Source organism: Pituophis catenifer, unplaced genomic scaffold, assembly GCF_029215685.1.
Source record: "Pituophis catenifer annectens isolate HBS135680 unplaced genomic scaffold, rPitCat1.0.hap2 SCAF_2, whole genome shotgun sequence".
In the NCBI taxonomy this organism is placed as follows: Eukaryota; Metazoa; Chordata; class Lepidosauria; order Squamata; family Colubridae; genus Pituophis; species Pituophis catenifer.
In genome coordinates, this window is record NW_027256882.1 from 208,282,042 (window position 1) to 208,301,510 (window position 19,469).

At 37.4% G+C, this 19,469-nt stretch overlaps 1 protein-coding gene across 1 annotated transcript in view; it reads right to left on the reverse strand.

Annotated features, from left to right (window-relative positions):
* PLPPR1 (phospholipid phosphatase related 1) overlaps positions 1-19,469 on the reverse strand; it is a 52,048-nt gene that overhangs the window by 13,303 nt on the left and 19,276 nt on the right. Inside the window, exons 2-3 of the mRNA XM_070935492.1 lie at positions 7,491-7,679; positions 2,631-2,763 (exon numbers count right to left, since the gene is read on the reverse strand). Coding sequence (XP_070791593.1) covers positions 2,631-2,763; positions 7,491-7,679 — 322 coding nt within the window. The remainder of the gene's footprint in view (positions 1-2,630; positions 2,764-7,490; positions 7,680-19,469) is intronic.

Genomic DNA, 19,469 nt, shown 5'->3' on the forward strand with positions numbered 1-19,469 from the left:
GGGGAGCAGGGAGGGGTGCAGTTTTCCTCATGGTCTGTGACTCCCTTTGTCCCGTCCCCCCCCCCCCCGGCAGCAAAATAATAGACAGTTCCTCAGGTCAGCCAAGGAGGAGGAGGAGTGATTTCTGATACTTCTTCCCAGCTTCCCATAAGCATTGTCAAGGGGGAAGTCAGAAGCTCCCATTCCGACTGTTTGTTGTTGGTTTTTTTTGCCAATCTGTGGTCATTCTGCTTCTGTTTAGGTAAAGAAATATCTCTGAAAAGAGGACATATGATGGCCACAAGTAGTTTATTTCCTAACTACGGTAGAGGTCATTCTAGCTACTACTGATAAGACCTGGCATTCAACAATATCTGGAGGCCTAGAGGTTTTCCAGCCCAGTGTTGATTTATTTATTATTCTAATAGTACAGGAATACGTCCATGGTATCAAGCTGGGTTCCTGGAGATTACCTTAATATGACCATGTAGTTTTCTTTGGCAACAAAATGAGAGTGGTTTCTTCTGATTTTTTTTCTCATAGCCCTTGTGATTTCCCATCCAACTTCTAAGCAGGTGCGACTATGCTTAACAATTCATGATCACTGACCTGAGCCTCTTCAGATTTTGTTTTGTATTCTCATATTAAGAGTAATAATGAATACTTCTCATATGATAAATAATCAATCTTCTTTAATTACATCAGATGCTTTATTTTTAAATCTCCATTATCAGGGGATTCTGCCTCTAAAACTGATCCACTTAAAGGAAGTGTTTTCCATCTAAGTAGCTACATATTTCAGAAGCTTATATACAGATGAAAGCCATCTAAACGGAAGCAACTTTCACATTTAGCCCAGCATATCTAATCCTCTAACTACAAGAAATTAAAGAAGGCAGACAGAAAGAGAAAATATTTGGGATGTAGACTAATTGAAAGCAGAAGCTGCTTAAAAGCATATCGGCCAATAATAAACATTTAGTCATACATGCACAGCAGAAGTGCTTTTAGCAGAAGTCCAGGTGAGATTGTTTGATTAGTTTAGACTTCAACATCAGAGTGAAAGCACTTTCTAGATTTTCTAATGGACTCTTTACCTCTTATCATATCTTATTATTTAAGAGATTGCTTAAAATACATATTTTTAAACCATTAAAATGTGGGTGTTTTTTTATTTCTTGCAAGTGATGTCTTTCGTTTGATTACTTCATTCAAGAAAGAAGCAAGCTACCCTGTGAGACAGGAAATCTTAAGTTTTATTTTCATTTAAAATGGATACACGCAAGGAAGCCACTAATAAGACATTAATTCTACAACTCAGTTTCCTCCTGCAAGATGGGGATAACACTACTAGGCTGCTAATATGATTTAGATAATGCATATGAAGCACAGAGTGCGTGAAATGTGCTAAGCCCGAATCCTTGGACATAGTTCAGCCAGAAAAGAAAGTATGTAATTATTTTGTTTTGCTCATGAGAACACGGGGAATAATCATAATGGATTGACAGGAGTCAAGAGTCCTATTGAAATAGCAAAAATTTCATTGCTGCCTAGATCCAAATTTCTCCCAATTTTTTCACAGAATTAGGACTTCAATCTGAATATCTTCACTGGAAGAACATGGAAGCTGGACCTTCCTAGCTCCTCCTCCTCCTCCTCTCTCAGAAACTTGCCCCTGTTCCCTACCAAGAGCAGTGCATGCAGCTGTGTTAACTGCTCTTATACAGGTAGTCCTCACCTTATAACAGTTCATTTAGTGACTGTTCAAAATTATGTCATTGAAAAAAAGTGACTTACGGTAATTTTTCACACTTATAACTGTTGCAGTGTCCCTGCGGTCATGTGATCAAAATTCATACACTTGGCAATTGATTCCTATTTATGATGTTGCAGTGTCCCAAGATCATCTTTTATGACCTTCTGACAAGCCAAGCCAATGTAGAAACCAGATTCACTTAACAACCATGTTGCTAACTTAGCAACTACTGTGATTCACTTAACTGTGGCAAGACAAGTTGTAAAATGGGGCAATATTCACTTAACAAATTAGTAATAGAAATGTTGAGCTCAATTGTGATCATAAGTCAAGACTACCTGTATTTCATCTCTTCATGCAACTTCTGAAAGAAAACCACTATTTTTGTAATCTGTTTTTAGAGGCTGCCTCTAGCTGGGAATTCTACTTCAAAAGCTACTGAAAATCAAAACTGCTATGGGAAACTAATGGAAAATAAAAATGATGGTTGTCAGCCAAAAGTCATCAGAATGGCAGGTTAGTAGTTGGCCTCCTATAATGAAATTGATTTCTTAGTTCTGAACGGAAAAAGAAGAAAACAGTTTTGCCTTTCTTTTGTCACAGGCCCTTTGAGAGAATCTGTCTCTGGCTATCAATCAAACTGTACAAGGCCTTCTATATCACTAAGCTTTATGAAATATGATTTGTTAGGTGTGAAATATTGTGCCAGAAAAATGCCCCCAAAAAAGGGAAAAAAAGTCTAAAGAAAAAGACTTTCAAAACCTTGGAGCTAGTAAATTCTCTCTCTCCCTCCCCCCCCCCCCCCCGTCTCTCACACACACACTTGTGTTTGTGCATAAAAATATATGAAATAGTTCGGCTTATTTTATTGTGCAAATGTGTTAATTATGCTTACCTATAAATCGGATGATTCTCCGAAGTAGTGGATTCAGGTAACAGCATTCTCCTGTCAAAATGGTTTTCTCTTGGATAATTAAGCTTTCTCTGGTGGACTTGATGAAATACATAGATATCTCTCCAATAAAAATCTGTAAAAGGAAAGGGGAATGCTGAGAATCACAAAGACAAATGCATTGGTCACTGCTGAACTCCCCTTGATAACCGGAAACCACTCTCTGGAAAGGGATGTTAATCCATCCCACCCTTCCGTTTCTTAACCTGATCTAACTCTATGGAAGCGTTTCTTAACCTGATCTAACTCTATGGAAGCAGAGACAAGAACACTGATAGCGGACAACTGGTGGGAGTAGTAGAAAAGTCAGATAAATTGAGTTTTCACCTATTCTGGATGACCACCTCTGCATAAAGAGATTAATTAACCACTTACTACAGTTCATTAGCTTAGATCTGAAGCAACAGACTGAGTCTTTAATTCTCCAAAGGTTATATTCTATATATTACTAAAATTCTGAATCCTGTAACTTTTAATTGGGTGGAATAGTGCATCATAGACAAAACATTTTGAACCAAGTTATCTTAAATGGGTTAACACAGGGGTCCCCAACCCCCTGTCTGTGGATCAGCACTGGGCCACAGCATGCCAAAAAACGGGCTACACAAACAAGCGAAGCCCCATCCACATGCCCTCTCTGGTCCACAGGAAAACCTCTCTCCACAGAACAGGTCCCTGTTCCCAAAAAGGTTGGGGGACACCTAACATACAGAATACATCAAAAATCTGGGACCCATGACTCCCTTGGAATTGAAATTTGGTAAAGTTTCTAAAACACTTTATGACATAAACATTATCATAAAGCAGTTTATGACATGATACAAAATATCATAAAGCATTTCCTGTGCTGATGTTTGACTGTGGTATGCAGTACATCTTTGAATGTATCCCAACTTTTTCAATGAAGGAAGTGCTATGCCATTATTAAAAGCACTAAGGAATCTGGTAAGGAAATATCTCTGAAACAATGACCCAATAAGGGCACAAGTTATCTATTTAAATATCTAAAAGGTTAAATTTAAAAATAAGGCAAAAAAAATTGCAACCAAAGCAAATGACACTTTTTTAATCCTCCACTTGCTAATGTGAGGGGAGGTATATGCCTGATGATTTTCTACTTATATCAACTAAATTTATTTTATATTTTGCTAATCACCTTTAGTTGGGAGTAACAAAATTTTATTTTTTACAAGATGTATTTATTTTTTTGTTATTAGTACAATCAGTATAGGAACAGAACCTAGTAACAAATTAATAGGGGAAACTATTATATTTTTCTGTTTTTTAAAAAAATAATCCAATTTTTAAATAGTGTGCTGCTGAATCTCAGTTGGATGCAGGAAGACCTACGGAATAGGAAAGGTAGAAAAGGGAATATGGAACAGCTATACTAAAAGCAAAAATGGCAATAAATAAACCTTGTAGATTATAAAGGCTATCAAATTCATTATGCAATAAACATACAATGTGGGCAAGGAATTAATCCTCATGGTGCTCTTCTTTTTGGAAAGAGTTGTATTTCTGTTTTTATTGCTACTTCTCCCTCTTAGCTATGGTACATTTCTGTCAATAGGGCTTCTTGTATCTCTGACTCTATTTATTTTCCCAGGTTTTTTTTTTTTTAAAGAAAAGCTCTGCTTCCTTCTCCCTTATTATTTCCCATTCTCTTCAACTTCTTTACTATTATTCATCTGAGTGCTGGTGGATGCAGGCACACAACAAGACTTGATATTTTATAAAGATCTCTGATTTTTTACAAATTTTTAGTTGGCAAGTAGGACATATCCCTCATATGATGCTTTCTTCACCCCTTGAATCTTTGCAATTGAATCAGTTTGGGCATTTATTTTCAAGAAACACAACTACTGCTGGTGTTGCTAGAGATATAATAATCTACCAGTTTGACTGAAGCAGTGTCATTAAGAATTTCGTTAGTAAAAAAGATTATCCAGGAGACTAGTGTAATGTAGCCATTATGGTATAGTACTGTATCAGGGAGACCCAAATACCAATTCATCCCCAGCCACAGAAAAGCACTAGATAACTTTGGGCCAGTCACTAGCATTGGCCTATCTCCCAGGCAGAAAAGTAACACAGGTAATACAGTAATACAGGTAGTCCTCAACTTATGACCAGAATTGAGCCCAGAATTTACATTGCTAAGTGAGAAATTTGTTCAGAGTTTTGCCCCATTTTATGACTTTTCTTGCCACAGCTGTTAAGTAAATCACTGCAGTTGTTAAATTAGTAGCACAGTTGTTAAGTAAATCTGAATTTCCCATTCACATTGTCAGAATATCACAAAAGATGATCAGATGACCCTGGGACACTGCAATCCTCATAAATATGAACCTGTTGTCAAACATCCAAATGTAAATCGCATGGCCATGGGGATGCTGCAATGGTCATAAGTGTGAAAAATGGTCATAAATTACTTTTTACAGTGCAGTTGTAACTTTGAATGGTCACTAAATGAACTGTTGTTGAGGACCACCTGTAGGTATGCATAACCTACTTTGACTGTGCCTGCCATATATAACAATAAGTTCATGCTATCCAATTGTCCTGGAGTACAAAACAAAAGAAAAGCACACTTTGGATTTCACCATCAAGCATATGAACATCAATTCCTGTTCTATCATTAATATGGCTTCAACCACCGGACAGAAAATTAGCAGGTAAAGGAAGCATGTTTTTACCGAATCAAAGAACTTCAAATATAAATCCCAGATGAAGGGATGAATGAATTTACATGCAAGGCATTAATTACTCCTGTATGTGGTGATCTAAGCTCCTTTGAAGAAATGTGGACTGCAAATCAGACATCCTTGAAATGGGAATTTGGGTCATTCTGTACCTGCTGTACATTGATTGCATATTACATGGAAAATCCTTCATATACACTTTGGGTGCATGAAGTATAGTGTGTCACAGAAGGATTTGGCGAATTAATTCCAGGCACTGCATTTATGCACAAAAGTGATAAGACTGTTAACACTTAACACTGTTATTTCCCCAAGCACTGGGGCTGTGTGTTTAAGTATCAGTGTTAAAGGATCCTGCATATATCCCAATGCATTTACATAGAAGGGGGAAAGTTAATTAGCTAAGGTTCTACTGCACAGGTGTCAAACCCGCGGCGTCATGTTGCCGTCACGTGACGTATCGCAACATTTTTCCCCTTCAGGGAGCTGGGGTGGGCGTGGCCTGAGTGTGACACATCTGGCCCATGGGCCGCCAATTTGACAGTAGAACATATGGAAGAATCTCAGAGAGGGACAATAATAAACATTTAATCTTTTTTTATAGCTGTCAGGGGCTGCCTGCCATGAAATGGCATAAAGGGCATATGAATGGTCATCTTTATTGAATAATCCTTGGGTGAATGTGGATAGCAAGAAAACACTTCTCAAATACCTTTCCAGATTATTTCCTTTAAAAAGACCTCTCTTTCTAGAAGCCTGTACACTTGTGACTACAAATGCACCTTTAAAAGCTCACAATACTTTTTCCCTAGCTTTCAATCTCTTTTGCAATACCTTCAGCAGATATCTCCTACTTTGGAACATTTTAGCCACTGTGGTCTGAATATTTAACCTGCACATTAGTTCCGAGTTTTTGAAATTTTTATTTTATTTCTTTGAAAACAGGAGATGACATTAAAAAACCTTTTCCAGAAATGTGGATGGAAGAAAGTATGTCTGTAGCACTCTTCCTATCAACTAACCATATTGTACACAGTTGTGCACATCCTGTAAGGATGCTGGATTAAGACTTGTGAATTTGAATAAGAAGCTAAACTGAACCTATCCTATATGGACATATTCATCTAGTTGATGTGCTTAATACATGTTGCTCATTACTCTTCTGTTGAATCTCTCTTGCAGTGAACTTAAGGAAAAAAATTGCAAATAGGTATAATAACACGTATTCTGGTGGGAAGGATAAACAAACCAGGTTGCACAAAAGGAACTAGACAAACATGTCTCAGAAGCTTATTTGAAGCAGCGTTTTAAATTAAACTGGTGGCTGAATCTATTTGCTTTGTAGCACAAAGAAGCTAATGTCTCCCATGAAAAGAAAAGCAATCAGGACATTTTTTGGCATTTATCTCTTAATTAATAGTTTTCTTGGACTTGTGACAGCCTTCAATTATTTGGCATGGGAATTATATTGGAAAGATTTGGGAAACCAACATTTGATTTGCAAAAGGCAATTTTTTTATTCGTTCATAAGCACTACTCAGCTGAAATATTTTTTAAAGCAGTCAGTTTTGCCTTCAGCATGTGAAACTTCACACCTTGCAAGGTTCTCATTTTGCTTTTACTAAAAGCATAGTTTATTTATTTACTAAACTCCCTGAGAACTCATGGTGATAAACTCCAACACCAATCATTTACATCAAAGTGTTGTGGTTGATCTAAATGTGTGAAGCTGTTTACCCAGTGAGAAACACTTAGCTATTGCACTTCATCTGAGAAATATGTAACATGGGGTTTTGTCTTCCTGTGAAATCACATACACATAATTAATTAATTAGCAGGATAATTAATACCCCCAAAGGGATTATGATAACATGTCAATGTCTGTCAAGAGCTTCAGTTTAAAAATAAAGAAAGAAAGATGCCTTGAAGTTATGCTGAACTCCTCATGACTATACTGACATTTACGGAGTTAGATAAAAATCATGAGGGTGGAAAAAGGAATAGAATCTCTTCTCTGGGAAGTCATCAATCAATAATCCAATAAAGGATCTTTAAAATATGCATATACATATATATTTACTATATTCAATCTACTTACAATTGCTGTTGGGGTTGCAGCCAGTACACAGTAGAGGATAAGAGGGGAAATGAAGCTTTCGTCCTCTGTTCCTGGATATGGTTTCATCAAATTGCTGTCTTGGCAGAAGAAGCCTTGAATATGCACCTGGAAAGTGTCCGTGCACTCGAAGTAGTAGGCGAGCAAGACCGTCCCAGCCATAATAACAAGCTGAAAATACAGCATGGTGACAACGAGACATTAGCAAGCTGCTCAGCATTTATGCCTCGGACAATTGCCACCCTCCATTCTCACTGCTACCATTTCAGCAGCAATGCCCACATATCGGTGCAGGAATGCGCTTGGATGAATGTCTGACCTCTGGAGCACCTCTTTCATAAATCGCAAAGTAACTCCCCCTTCTACTCCAAGGAAAGTTTTGGGACTACAAAGCACCTCACAAAAGAACAGGAGGTAAAGCCCCGACTTAGTCCAAAGTGTGTAGTTGTTACCAGCAGGGTAGATCAATGCAAATGAAACGGGGCAGCCCTGAACAGGGTATACATCCTATCAGTTAAGAAATCTGGGCCGGAATAAACACTCCCCACCCCACAAGGCAATATACAGATGGAGAAGAAACCTGGGGGGTGGGGGGTGGGAGAGAGAGAATCTAGTGAGATTTTTTCTGGAGGGTGCATAGTAACGTAGCCAAGGAGTTTCAGAAAGAAGGGAAGCAAAACAGTGACATTGACAATTCTCTGCTGTTCTCTCTCCACCTACTTCCTATTTTTAGCTCTCTAGAGAATATGCCATATTTTGAGGGGTTTGAATTCTTTTTTGGGGGGATGCATCTTACTGTTGTACTCAGTATTCTGTTTCTTTATAATTTTATTTATTTTTAAATCTGCTTCCTGTCCATCTCGCCCGTTCTGATTGAAATGGGTCTAAGGCGAACATTTGAGATATTCCAGCTAATTTGGTTTGGAAATTAGTCAAGCTCCTTTCCCCTGCCGCCATGGGAAGTACTATGCTTTATTTTGGGATTTTTTTTTAAAGTGATTGATTGATTGTTTAATGTATTTGATTTATGTCTTCCCTTTCCATCCAAGTAGGATGATCAAATTAACAGCCTAATAAATTAAAAGCAACATAAATTATTAACATGCATACATACAAATAGGATGATCAAATTAAAAGCAACACAAATTATTAACATGCAACATGCATAAAATAGTTTAACAAAATCCTTTAAAAAGTTCAGAATATCAGGCTGAAAGTGCTAAATTTAAAGCCACTTGGAACCCCAGAAATTCCCTTCTCCTCATGCAGTCTGTTAAAAGCTTCTGGCAGGCCATATTAAATAATTAAGGCTCACTCAATGTCAATCTCATTCAGAAAAAAATAATAATTACAAAGTAGTAAATAAAATAATGGAAGAAAGGAAGCTACAGGAAGAGAGGAATTGATCAGTAATCCAAGTGCATGAATTTGTCAATGCTATAAAGAGGCTCTTAACTGAGGCGCAACTGACACAGCACTTCTGATGATTCCTATTATTGTCTTCCCAACTGAGGAAAAGATATGATGTCTTTCATAAGCAAAATGAAGATTTCTCACAACAGAACTAAAAAAAGTGATTATGACCATTTTTCACACTTATGACTGTTGCAGTCATGTGATCAGTCATTTGGTCATGTGATCAAAATTTGGATGCTTGGCAACTGGCATGTATTTATGACAGTTACAGTGTCCCAGGGTCACGTCATCACCTTTGGCAACCTTCTGACAAGCAAAGTCAATGGGGAAGCCAGATTTACTTAACAACCATGTCACTAATTTAACGGCAGTGATTCACTTAACAACTGTGGCAAGAAACTGTGGCAAACTCACTTAACAACTATCTTGCTTAACAATGTAAATTTTGGGCTCAATTGTGGTCATAAGTCAAGTCACTGGTATTTCAGCAACCTAAAATCAGTTTTACTTTCCTTTTATTACCTCAAACATATTCCTTTGCTATCATATTTTTAAATTGCTATATATGCCATGAAAAATAGAAACAGACAAGATATTTCTTTGCTCCTGCACAATGGGACTGTTATGCATTGAGAATGCCTACATTAAATGAGAAATGATACAAATTTCCATATCTCCTGTTACTATAAAGACAAATCAAATGAAACCAAAACAAAAGCACAATGTAGAGCAGCAGTTCTCAGGGATACAGTAAAGTAGAAATGATGAAGAGAACCACACTGCCTCCTTGTGAAAAAAAAAGTAAAGGCAACCTTTAAAAACATTTTTTTCACTTGAATACCTACTGCAACCTCACTTTCTCTGCTAGGCTAAGTTGGGAGCAATGCCAAACCAAACAGATGGCTGTCTGGTCTAACCATCTGCAAGAATATGCAGTTTAGCTAGAGAATGCAGTACTACAACTAGAAAGAGAGAGAGAGAGAGGCATTGTCCTGATACTTAGGGAAGAAAAACTGAAGGCAACTACATGAAGACAAAATCTGGATTCATGCAACCTTTGAACAATACAACAGAGCGAAATGTGGCGTAGCGTGTTGTGTGAGCTCAGTCCTCAGGAAGAGTAGTAGTTGTTGCCCCTAAGTATTTAGATGCTGTGTGGGGAGAAGATTCTCCATTGTTGGTTCTCCAGAAAACCCTTTCTAGATCCCACACCAAGTGTCAGTTCAAGGCCTATATAAAAAACTATGAAAAGATAAAAAACAGCCCTGCCTTAAAATTAAAAGGTGGCCAGTTGTCATGTAAAGGTGATAAGCCAGTCAAACTGAGCTGAGTTATCATAACCATCAAAGGTCAGAGATGAATTCAGAAGGACAGAGACAGCACAGTCCCATCCAGCACAATGGAATCATTATTTCCTTGTATGTTTATCAAGTTTTCAAAAAGCAAATTTCTTGTGTGAATTAAATTCCAATTTATCCAACTTCCTTCAATTTAACATAGGCATCAGGCTTTGAATTACAACTTTCTTGAGTTTTAATAAAGAACAAAAAAAGAAATATAGCATTAGCACATTCTCTGGAAAGTATATATCACGTTCCTGTGAATGAAAAGTTTGTCAAATGGCATGATCACATGAGAAATCGATTTGCATTTGGACGAACTTCACTCACATAATCGCTTTCATCCTTTCATGAAATTGAGTAGGGAGGGAATCTGGATGAGGCAGGGCTTATATAGTTCATCTCCCCATTTTAATTGTTTATGCATGCAGACTGGTTACACCAGGCTTTATTTGCAACTGTTTTACACTTACTAGCTGTTTCACTATACTGAGCAACTGGGCTTGATGAAAAAATACAGGGTGATTCTTGATTTAGGACCACAATTGGGACTGGGATTTCAGTTGCTAGCAATGTAGGTTGTTAAACAAGTCATCACATGACCAGGCCTGATTTTATGACCATTTTTACCATAGTCGTTGAGCGAATCATAAGGACGCTAAGCAAATTGCACAGTTATTAAGCAAATCTGGCTTCCCCAACTGACTTTGCTGGTTGAAAGCTGGTTAGGAAGGTGGCAAATCACGATTACGTGATCACAAGATGCTGCAACTGTGGTAAATGCAATCTGATTGCTAAAAACACGAATTGTGATCATGTGAATGTGGAAGCAGTGTAATGGTTGTAACTTTGAGGATGGGTCATCAATAACTTTTTCTAAGGCTGTCATAACTTCAACTATTGTTAAACCAACGGCCGTAAGTTGAGGATTGCCCATAGAAGCTGAACTGAACCAGCTGATTATGATCTGATTATTTGAATTTTAGAGACCTGAACTGAAAACAAGAAAGTCTATAGCTGAACTGAGGCCAAAAGTATGTTGGTTTTTTCCTGTGGGACCATCCACTTTATCATCCACAAACAAACTTGTGTATAAACATCACACGAAACTAAAATAAAAGTAGTTTTATCTATCTGGCAAAGTGGTTTTCACTGTCTAGTTCAGGGGTGTCAAACTCAAGGCCCGTGCGCTGCATCTGGCCCATGATCTGGTCAGATCTGGCCCATAGGGCTGTCCTGATCTACCCAATGCAAAGAAGAAAGATTGGGCCAACGTGGCTTTGGCCCGGTCTACCCAGTGTGAAAAGGAAAGATCAGGCCAGCATGGCTTCAGCCCAGTCTACCCAATGCGAAGAGGAAACATGCCAGCAGTTTGGGGAGTGGCATCAAGCTGGCCATGCCCACCCAGTTGGCTATGCCCGCTGGCCCGAGGTCAACCACAGCCCTGGTGTGGCCCTCAATGAAATTTAGTTTGACACCCCTGGTCTAGTTCCATACATGACATTAAACCACAGCTAATGAGGACCCAGATTGTTGGGGCAATATGCTGACACTGTAAACCGCTTAGAGAGGGCTGTAAAGCACTATGAAGCGGCATATAAGTCGAAGTGCTATTGCCATGTGGTGAGAGCTGTGGTGATGCAGTGGTTAGAATGCAGTATTTCAGGTTAATTCTGCCCACTATCAGGAGTTTGATCCTGACTGGCTCAAGGTTGAATCAGCCTTCCATCCTGTCAAGGTCAGTAAAATGAGGACCCAGGTTGTTGGGAGCAATATGCTGACTCTGGAAACTGCTTAGAGAGGCCTGTCACTGTGAAACAGTGTATAAGACTCAGTGCTATTGCTATGTATTTTTATTAGGCTAATTTGAGATTTACAAAACAATTCGGAAGAATATTTCATCTGAGAAAAAGTACTTGTGTGCAGAAATTCAAATTAGGTCCAGTCTGTAACAGATAATAATTGGTTCTGTAGAATTTAGTAGGTACAAAAAAAAAAATAATAATCTGGAAAAAAACTGTATTTTTTTATCTTAAGAAGGGCTCCAAATTTCCTGTAAAAATTCCCTTAAAACGTATCCTTTAAATTTCGCTGCACAGTTCTTTCCCCCTCACTTTAATTAAAAGAAAAAAGAAAAGAAACCCCAGAGTTTAAGTGCTGAATATTAGCTGGTCCTTGAGCTCCACTGATCCGTGTTTCTATTTAAACTCGCATAAGCTTCTACAGAACTTCAGAAGATTATGCAGCAGGGGGCATTAATGCTTTGTCAGACTTTTTTTGCAGACAATGCTGTTTGAAGAATGTCATGCATTTTTTCCCTCCATCAAAATCATTTAATATCCCAAAGAAGGCTAGACTTTCATTTAATTTTCTCACAGTGGTTAATCTGACTCTTGTGCATGGCAAATGAGAGATTCCTAGACTGCCCTTTTCTGTTAAAAATGGAAGATTAAAAGTGACATTTGGAAGTAAAAGCAAAGGGAGCCTAATTGTTCAATCCTATGTATGTCAACTTACAACCAGGTTTCATGGGGTTGTTTCTTATTTCTAGGGAGTGTTTACAGAGTTACCATTCAAACCAGTGCATGCTATGAATAAAAAGTTGAAAGCTACTGAGGTTTACCATACAAGGGGAATTATTTTGCCTCTACACACCCTTCTTTATTGAACACCAGTGACAGCAAACCAGAGATGACTATGGTACATGATTATGATTTCTTCCTCCTTCTATTTCTATAATCATATCCTTGGTAGGAACATATACTCATGTGTCCAACCTCTAATGTTTAATTAGAAATTGATACAACGCCCTCATCATGCTCCCCACATCCAACCCATAATCCAACCCATGGATTACAACCTCCTGAAAATGAGAGTGACAGATAGGATAATGGATAATTGTTTGTAGCAAACCACAAAGCAGTAGTTTTGTAGAAAACAAAACTCCCATCTTTTAAATTTTTTAATTCGTGATTTTACAAATTGGGTGTTTTAATCTGTGTTTCGGCCGAAATATTTAATAATTTTAAGGGATTTTTTAAAATATTTGTATTATCTGTATTTTATCTTGGCTGTTCACCGCCCTGAGTCCTTCGGGAGTAGGGCGGTATAGAAATTTAATAAATAAATAAATAAATAAATAAATAAATAAATAAATAAATAAATAAATAAATAAATAAATAAATAAAAGAAAAACCCAACAAGAACTGTCTCCCACAGCTATTCTCTCATAGACGACAAGATACGTAGTTAAATTTGGTGTGGCAGCTGCCCTTTGTATGAAACGCCAGAACTCCGAACAAAAATAAAAATAAATGCACAGTATTAAACAAATCTCCCACAGACACTTACTTAAAAACATAACATTACATAACTGCTTATGAAACAACCTCCTGCTGATTACTTGAAAGCAAAGCTTAGAGTGGCAAGTAAAATAAAACCCAAAGTCAGGGACAAAATACCGTCTGCATCTATAACCCAAACAAGCCTTGTAAGAAATGGAGCTCAGGAGCAAATCCATCTTCTGAATGCTATACAGGTAGCCCTTGACTCACAACCATAATGGAGCTTGCCCGTTAGTCAAAAGTCGTGACAGCTATTAAGCACCCATGTGATTGCCTCACTTATGAATCGGTATCCCTGCTCTACCTGATGTACTGTGTTTCCCTGAAAATAAGACCCAACCGGAAAAATAAGCTCTAGCATGATTTTTCAGGATGCTCGCAATATAAGCCCCCAAAATAAGCCCAAGTTAAGATTGTCAGCCAGACGGACGCATTAAGTATCGTATTTCCTCCAAAATAAGACCCAACCGGAAAATAAGCCTTAATGTGACCTTTGGAGCAAAAATTAATATAAGACCCAGTCTTATTTTTGGAGAAACACAGGATAGTCATTAAGCAGATTATGAGGTGCTCCAGGGGCATCAGAGCCAGCCTTGGGAGGCCTAGTACAGGCCCAGCCCTGGACTTCCCAAGGCCTCCCCCACTTCCTGGGGCACCTCATGTTCCAATTTCAAGCCCTTTGGAGTTTCAGCAGGCCTTGGGTCTGCTTCCCAGAACATTGGGCCCCACACACTCCTCCTCACCCAGCATCACCACTGCACACTTACCTGCAGCAGTGGTGGGTTGCCCCTGGTTCACACCGGTTCTATAGAACTGGTAGTAAAACCGGCGGGAGGTTCCGCCCACTGAGCCTGACATCATCAAAATGTTTCTGCGCATGTGCAGAACCTTCTGCACTTGCACGTGGCCCCATTGTGAACCGGTAGTAAAGGTAAGTAGAACCCACCCCTGACCTTCAGAACTCACATTAATTAAGGGACATTGTAAGTGGAGGAATAAGGTTGAGTTTGGCTCAGTAAACCTTATTTTATTATTCATTACATGATTACATCATATTTCTAGGAAAATACTATCTAGGGATGTTATCAGAGTTCTACTTTGAAGGCTTCTATACTTGCTATGGAATGAAAATCAATGTGATTTATAATTTAAATATGTACATGGATTATTTGTGTGTTTTTCATTTCTGATGTCAACCAAACGTTTTCCTAAGTGTTAAAAGGTTCTAATGTAGCTTCATAAGAAAAACAAAATGCTCTGTGATAATGTTAGATTTCTTCTTTACCTATACATAGGCAGGCAGGTAGCCAGGTAGATATGCAGAGGAAAACATTGACTCAAATTCAAGTGAATACTAAATTTAAAAATCTACAGTGTTTATAAGACTATCCAATAAGCAGCAGCTAAATATATAGAAAGGCCTTATGAAAAGTATGGATAGGGAAATGTTTACTTGGTTCATATTTCTTTTATATACTGATCTAGTACCATTATCGTAAAACAGTAATCCCAAATATTGTTATGTAGCTCTACAATAATGAATTAATTTTTCAAAAATTTTAAAGAATGAGTTTCCATGTCTGGATTATTGCATGCATTTTTAATGAGAAACTAAAATGTGCATACATTTCTTCCATTGTATGGATTTGTTTAAGATGTAAATAATAGTTTGTCAACCATCATGGCAGGTTAATACAACATATTAAGCCAAACCAAAGAAGCTGCATTAAGGCTTAGGATAATGTATGAAGAATTATGTATGAAAAAAGTCTAAAATGTTATGAAAGATAGAAGGAAAAAAGAAGATAAGCAGCAAAATGGATGGGGTGCATCATTAGAAAAATTGAAAGAGAGATCATCATGGAGAAAAACTACCGGATGTGGTCACTAAGAGTTGACACTGATGATGGCACATAATGAACCAATCATTTATGCATGAAGACCAACATGTGCAAGTGTATATAATTCTCCTGAATTGTTCATTTATCTGTTGGATAATGCAGCTGAAATCCTAAAAGTGGAGATAAATGTTTGTGAGAGGAGAAAAGGGAAGAAAGAACAGGCAGCTGCTTAATATCTTTAGTAGCAAGATTTAACAATGGCCATTCATTTTGATTGTGACTTCACAACTATGGTTGTGATTGCAACCATACTTGGAATGTCACCTATGTTTCAGAAAAATGCATCAGCTGAGAACATTATGATGGAATGCTTGTGAAAACTGTACCTGGTAGCTTGCTGTTACATATTTGCTGCAAAAAGATTGTGCAACCTTGTTTTTCTAATTTCACCAAAATAAAGTGCAGGGAACCTATCAGCAGGGGGCATTCTATCCAAATTCAACAGTGACCCAGAAATTGTCTGCAACAAGCAGCAAAGCTGTTTGGTTTTTTAAAGTTTGTGCCTTGATAAATTTGAATTGCTTTAAAATGAGAATATGAGCTGAGGATGTGACATCTACTATAGATTAAAATTTAACTAATAATGGGTTCATTCCTATTTATCATTTTGTGGTCAAGGCTGTATGTACGGAATGTTCTTAGTATTTCTGTCATGCTTCTCTCCCATCAAAATCGGTTTCACATTTTAAACTAAACCACAGATTGTTTTAAATATTTAAATATGTCAACAATTATTAGGAATTCTTTACAGCACAATCCAATTCCAAATAAATCACATTATGGCTTAATGCAATGTTGAAAATTAAAATTTGGTGAGAATTGTATGAATTTTCTATTAGCAATTCCAATCTTCTGATTTCAAAGTGCAGTTTCCAAGAATTTCTAGAAAGAGTACTGAATCAGTTGGAGTCTGCATAAACATTAGCAGTTGAATTTTTTCAGGAATTATTTCCATTTTTTGATAATGCCCCTGTTTTATTTCAATGGCTTACCACAGGCATTAAGGAATGTCAACATGTGAGTCATCTCTTAAACAGTTAAGACTTTCCCTATCTCACCTCCATTTTTCCTTGCTTATGAACCTGCAACAAGTTGTTCCCAATATATTGTTTTATACTTCAAAAAACTCCCAACTGCACTGATAGATGGATCAGAAAAGGATATTTTTGGGCATATATTCTGTGTAATTCATTCATTCTATCCTTACCTCTTGCCTCTCCTTTATGCCACTCACTACTTCTTGTGAGCATCTGTGTATTTCTTTGAAAAAGCACTATAGATCTGGAATGACATACTAATGCAATTCTTCATTCACTCATCTCTTCTTTCTTTCTGAGTTTCCCTCTCTCTTTAGCTTTATTAGTTCCCTTCTAGCTTTCATTTTCCTTCATTTTCCTACTGCCTCCAATTTGGCCCTGTTTGATTCCCCTTCCTCTTATCCTTCTCTGTACCATCACTATTAGATTTCTTCTGAACCCCCTGTTTGCATTTTTCTTAGCAGCAATCACTAGTAGAAATACTGTTAATACTATTTTTTTTAAAATTGGCTTTGTCTTCTGAGTTAGAGGGTGCATAATCTCTGCTATGAACTGGTTTCTCTTTCCATTCTCAGACGCAAGATGTCTTCCCACCCAGCAATAAATAACATAAAGTAATTAAAAAAAATTGAAAGCAGTCATTTTTGAAAATTAATTGCCTGACAGTGCCTATAACAACCATCAATAAGAAGCAAACTACCGGTAGATAACATGGCAATTTGGTATTGCTCTAGTTTTAGTCCCACATTTATTTTAATTACAAACGTATGGTTGCTTCTTCCAGATTGGGACAACCATGAATGGGATGTGATAAATCTAAACTCCCCCACCCTATCCATATCTCCATACCTTTGACGTGTTTTAATGTTCTTCTAGCACTTATGGGGGGTAATTTCTGGGGGGAAACTCTATGCAAATATGGAGAACTTTTAATAATCCAATTGAAGGAATGAGGCTTAAATGTTATCCCCTTCTGATCAGCATCAGCCAATCTTGCCCTTGCAATTATGTAAAGAAAATTGTAAATAAGTATGGACCATATTCTGCACCATTTTTTAAAAATGATGCCTCACTATACCTATCCAAAAAACCCCTCCCCCAAATGACACTCCGAATAATTTTGCAAAATGGTGAGCTAAACAGAAACAATGACTACACAGCAGTAATTTTAAACAGTGTTAATTGAAATTCATGAATTGTGGCCTAAAGGCAGGGAAGAAGAAATAAAAACAGCATGTAGGTATGTGAGATAGCTGCATACATACTCTTATCAACTAACTAACATGCACAAGAGAATTAATGTAGAAGAGGAGGAAGGGATGGTAACAATAGCTCCTTTCAAACAGTGTCTCTGGAATTGAAACTCTGTAGAATATGCATAGTATCAAAGACATTAGCTTTTCTTCCTAGATGAATTATTTCATTACAAAACAAAAAGTGCAAAAGAATATAAATCCTAGAATGATTATGATAATGAAAGGGATATTTCAAAAAATGCTACAGTTGCCCACGCACATTTAAAGATCCAGACAATCATAGTCTTAGATGACATGATGACTTGACAATGATATGATATCATCACACAACTAATGACATAATCAGTGTAAGTCATGTAAATGGTACCAATTCATAACATTTCTGTGGTGAAAATATCCATGACCCTATAGTCCAAGAAAACCAGTTCTATTCTGGCAAAATTAATGGTACAGATTGAGATTGATCCCTTTGCAGAGGACAATCTTGAATTCATAGAGTAAGTGGCAGGGCCTTAACTGAATATATGTATGGGTAATATTCTATGGGCAATTTTACAGGATACAGGTTATCCAAACCGACAAAACCTGCATTCATTAATTTCTCAATGTTTTCCTTTGCTAGTTTTTCTCCTGCTTCAATCAAGAATATGCGAGCTTCTTCTATCCTAAATTATTTTAGTTTCATTCAGTTTTATTTATATTTAACTGTGATATATTATCACATTTGCTTAAAATTTGAAGCCACTTGAGAGACTTTTTTTGAGTAAAAAAAAAAGAACATGTGATTCATGATTTTTATGATTAGGTAGGGCAGATTATAGAAAGAAACTACTATGTATTCCTTCACAGAGAAGCTCTTGAAATCTATCCCACCTCCTGGGGAAAGAAAAAGCTTCAACAAGAAAAACGAAAATCTGAAAGATAACAAAGCTTGGTTACCTGCCCTGTGCCACAGCAAAGTCCTGCCCAAAAAAAGGAGTCAGCTTCCCAAAATGGACAAATTGGAAACTTGCCTGGATAAGGACCTAATCAGGACTCACTGCTCTAACTATTCACCAGAACCCCGCACAAAACAAGAACCAATCAGGATTCAGCATTCCAAAAATTACCAATCAGAACCCTGCATGAACAAAGAACCAGGATTCAATCACCAACCAGTCTGAACCAATCAGAAATCAGCTTGGCTAAAGGGCAATCAGAAGTCAGGAAGTTAGGAAACGGGCTGCACAGCTGGATGGGTGTGAGTGATGGGTGAGGGAACTCTAATATAAACTTGCATGCATGGAATCTAGATTGTGTGCTGCTTCTCTTCACCACCACCACCCAATCCTTACATTGCCCAATAAACGCTGGCTGTGAACCCCTTCACCAGCATGTACAATATTACTAACCAAAATAAGCCATTTGGACAATACTCATCCATTTGATTGGTAATGTGCTACCAACTTGGTGTTGATGCATAGTGACTTCATAAGATAGATTTTTTTATTTAACAAATTAGAATTTACAAAATTGTTGTCCAAACTGTAAATATTATTTACTAGTGATGCTTCTATCAAGCTGAAATGCTTTGGAAATCTTATTACTAACCATGGAGCTGCCTTTGCATTTAGGGGATTTTAAAACAAAGCAAGAGTTAGGGCTTTAGTTTTACCAACCTACACACA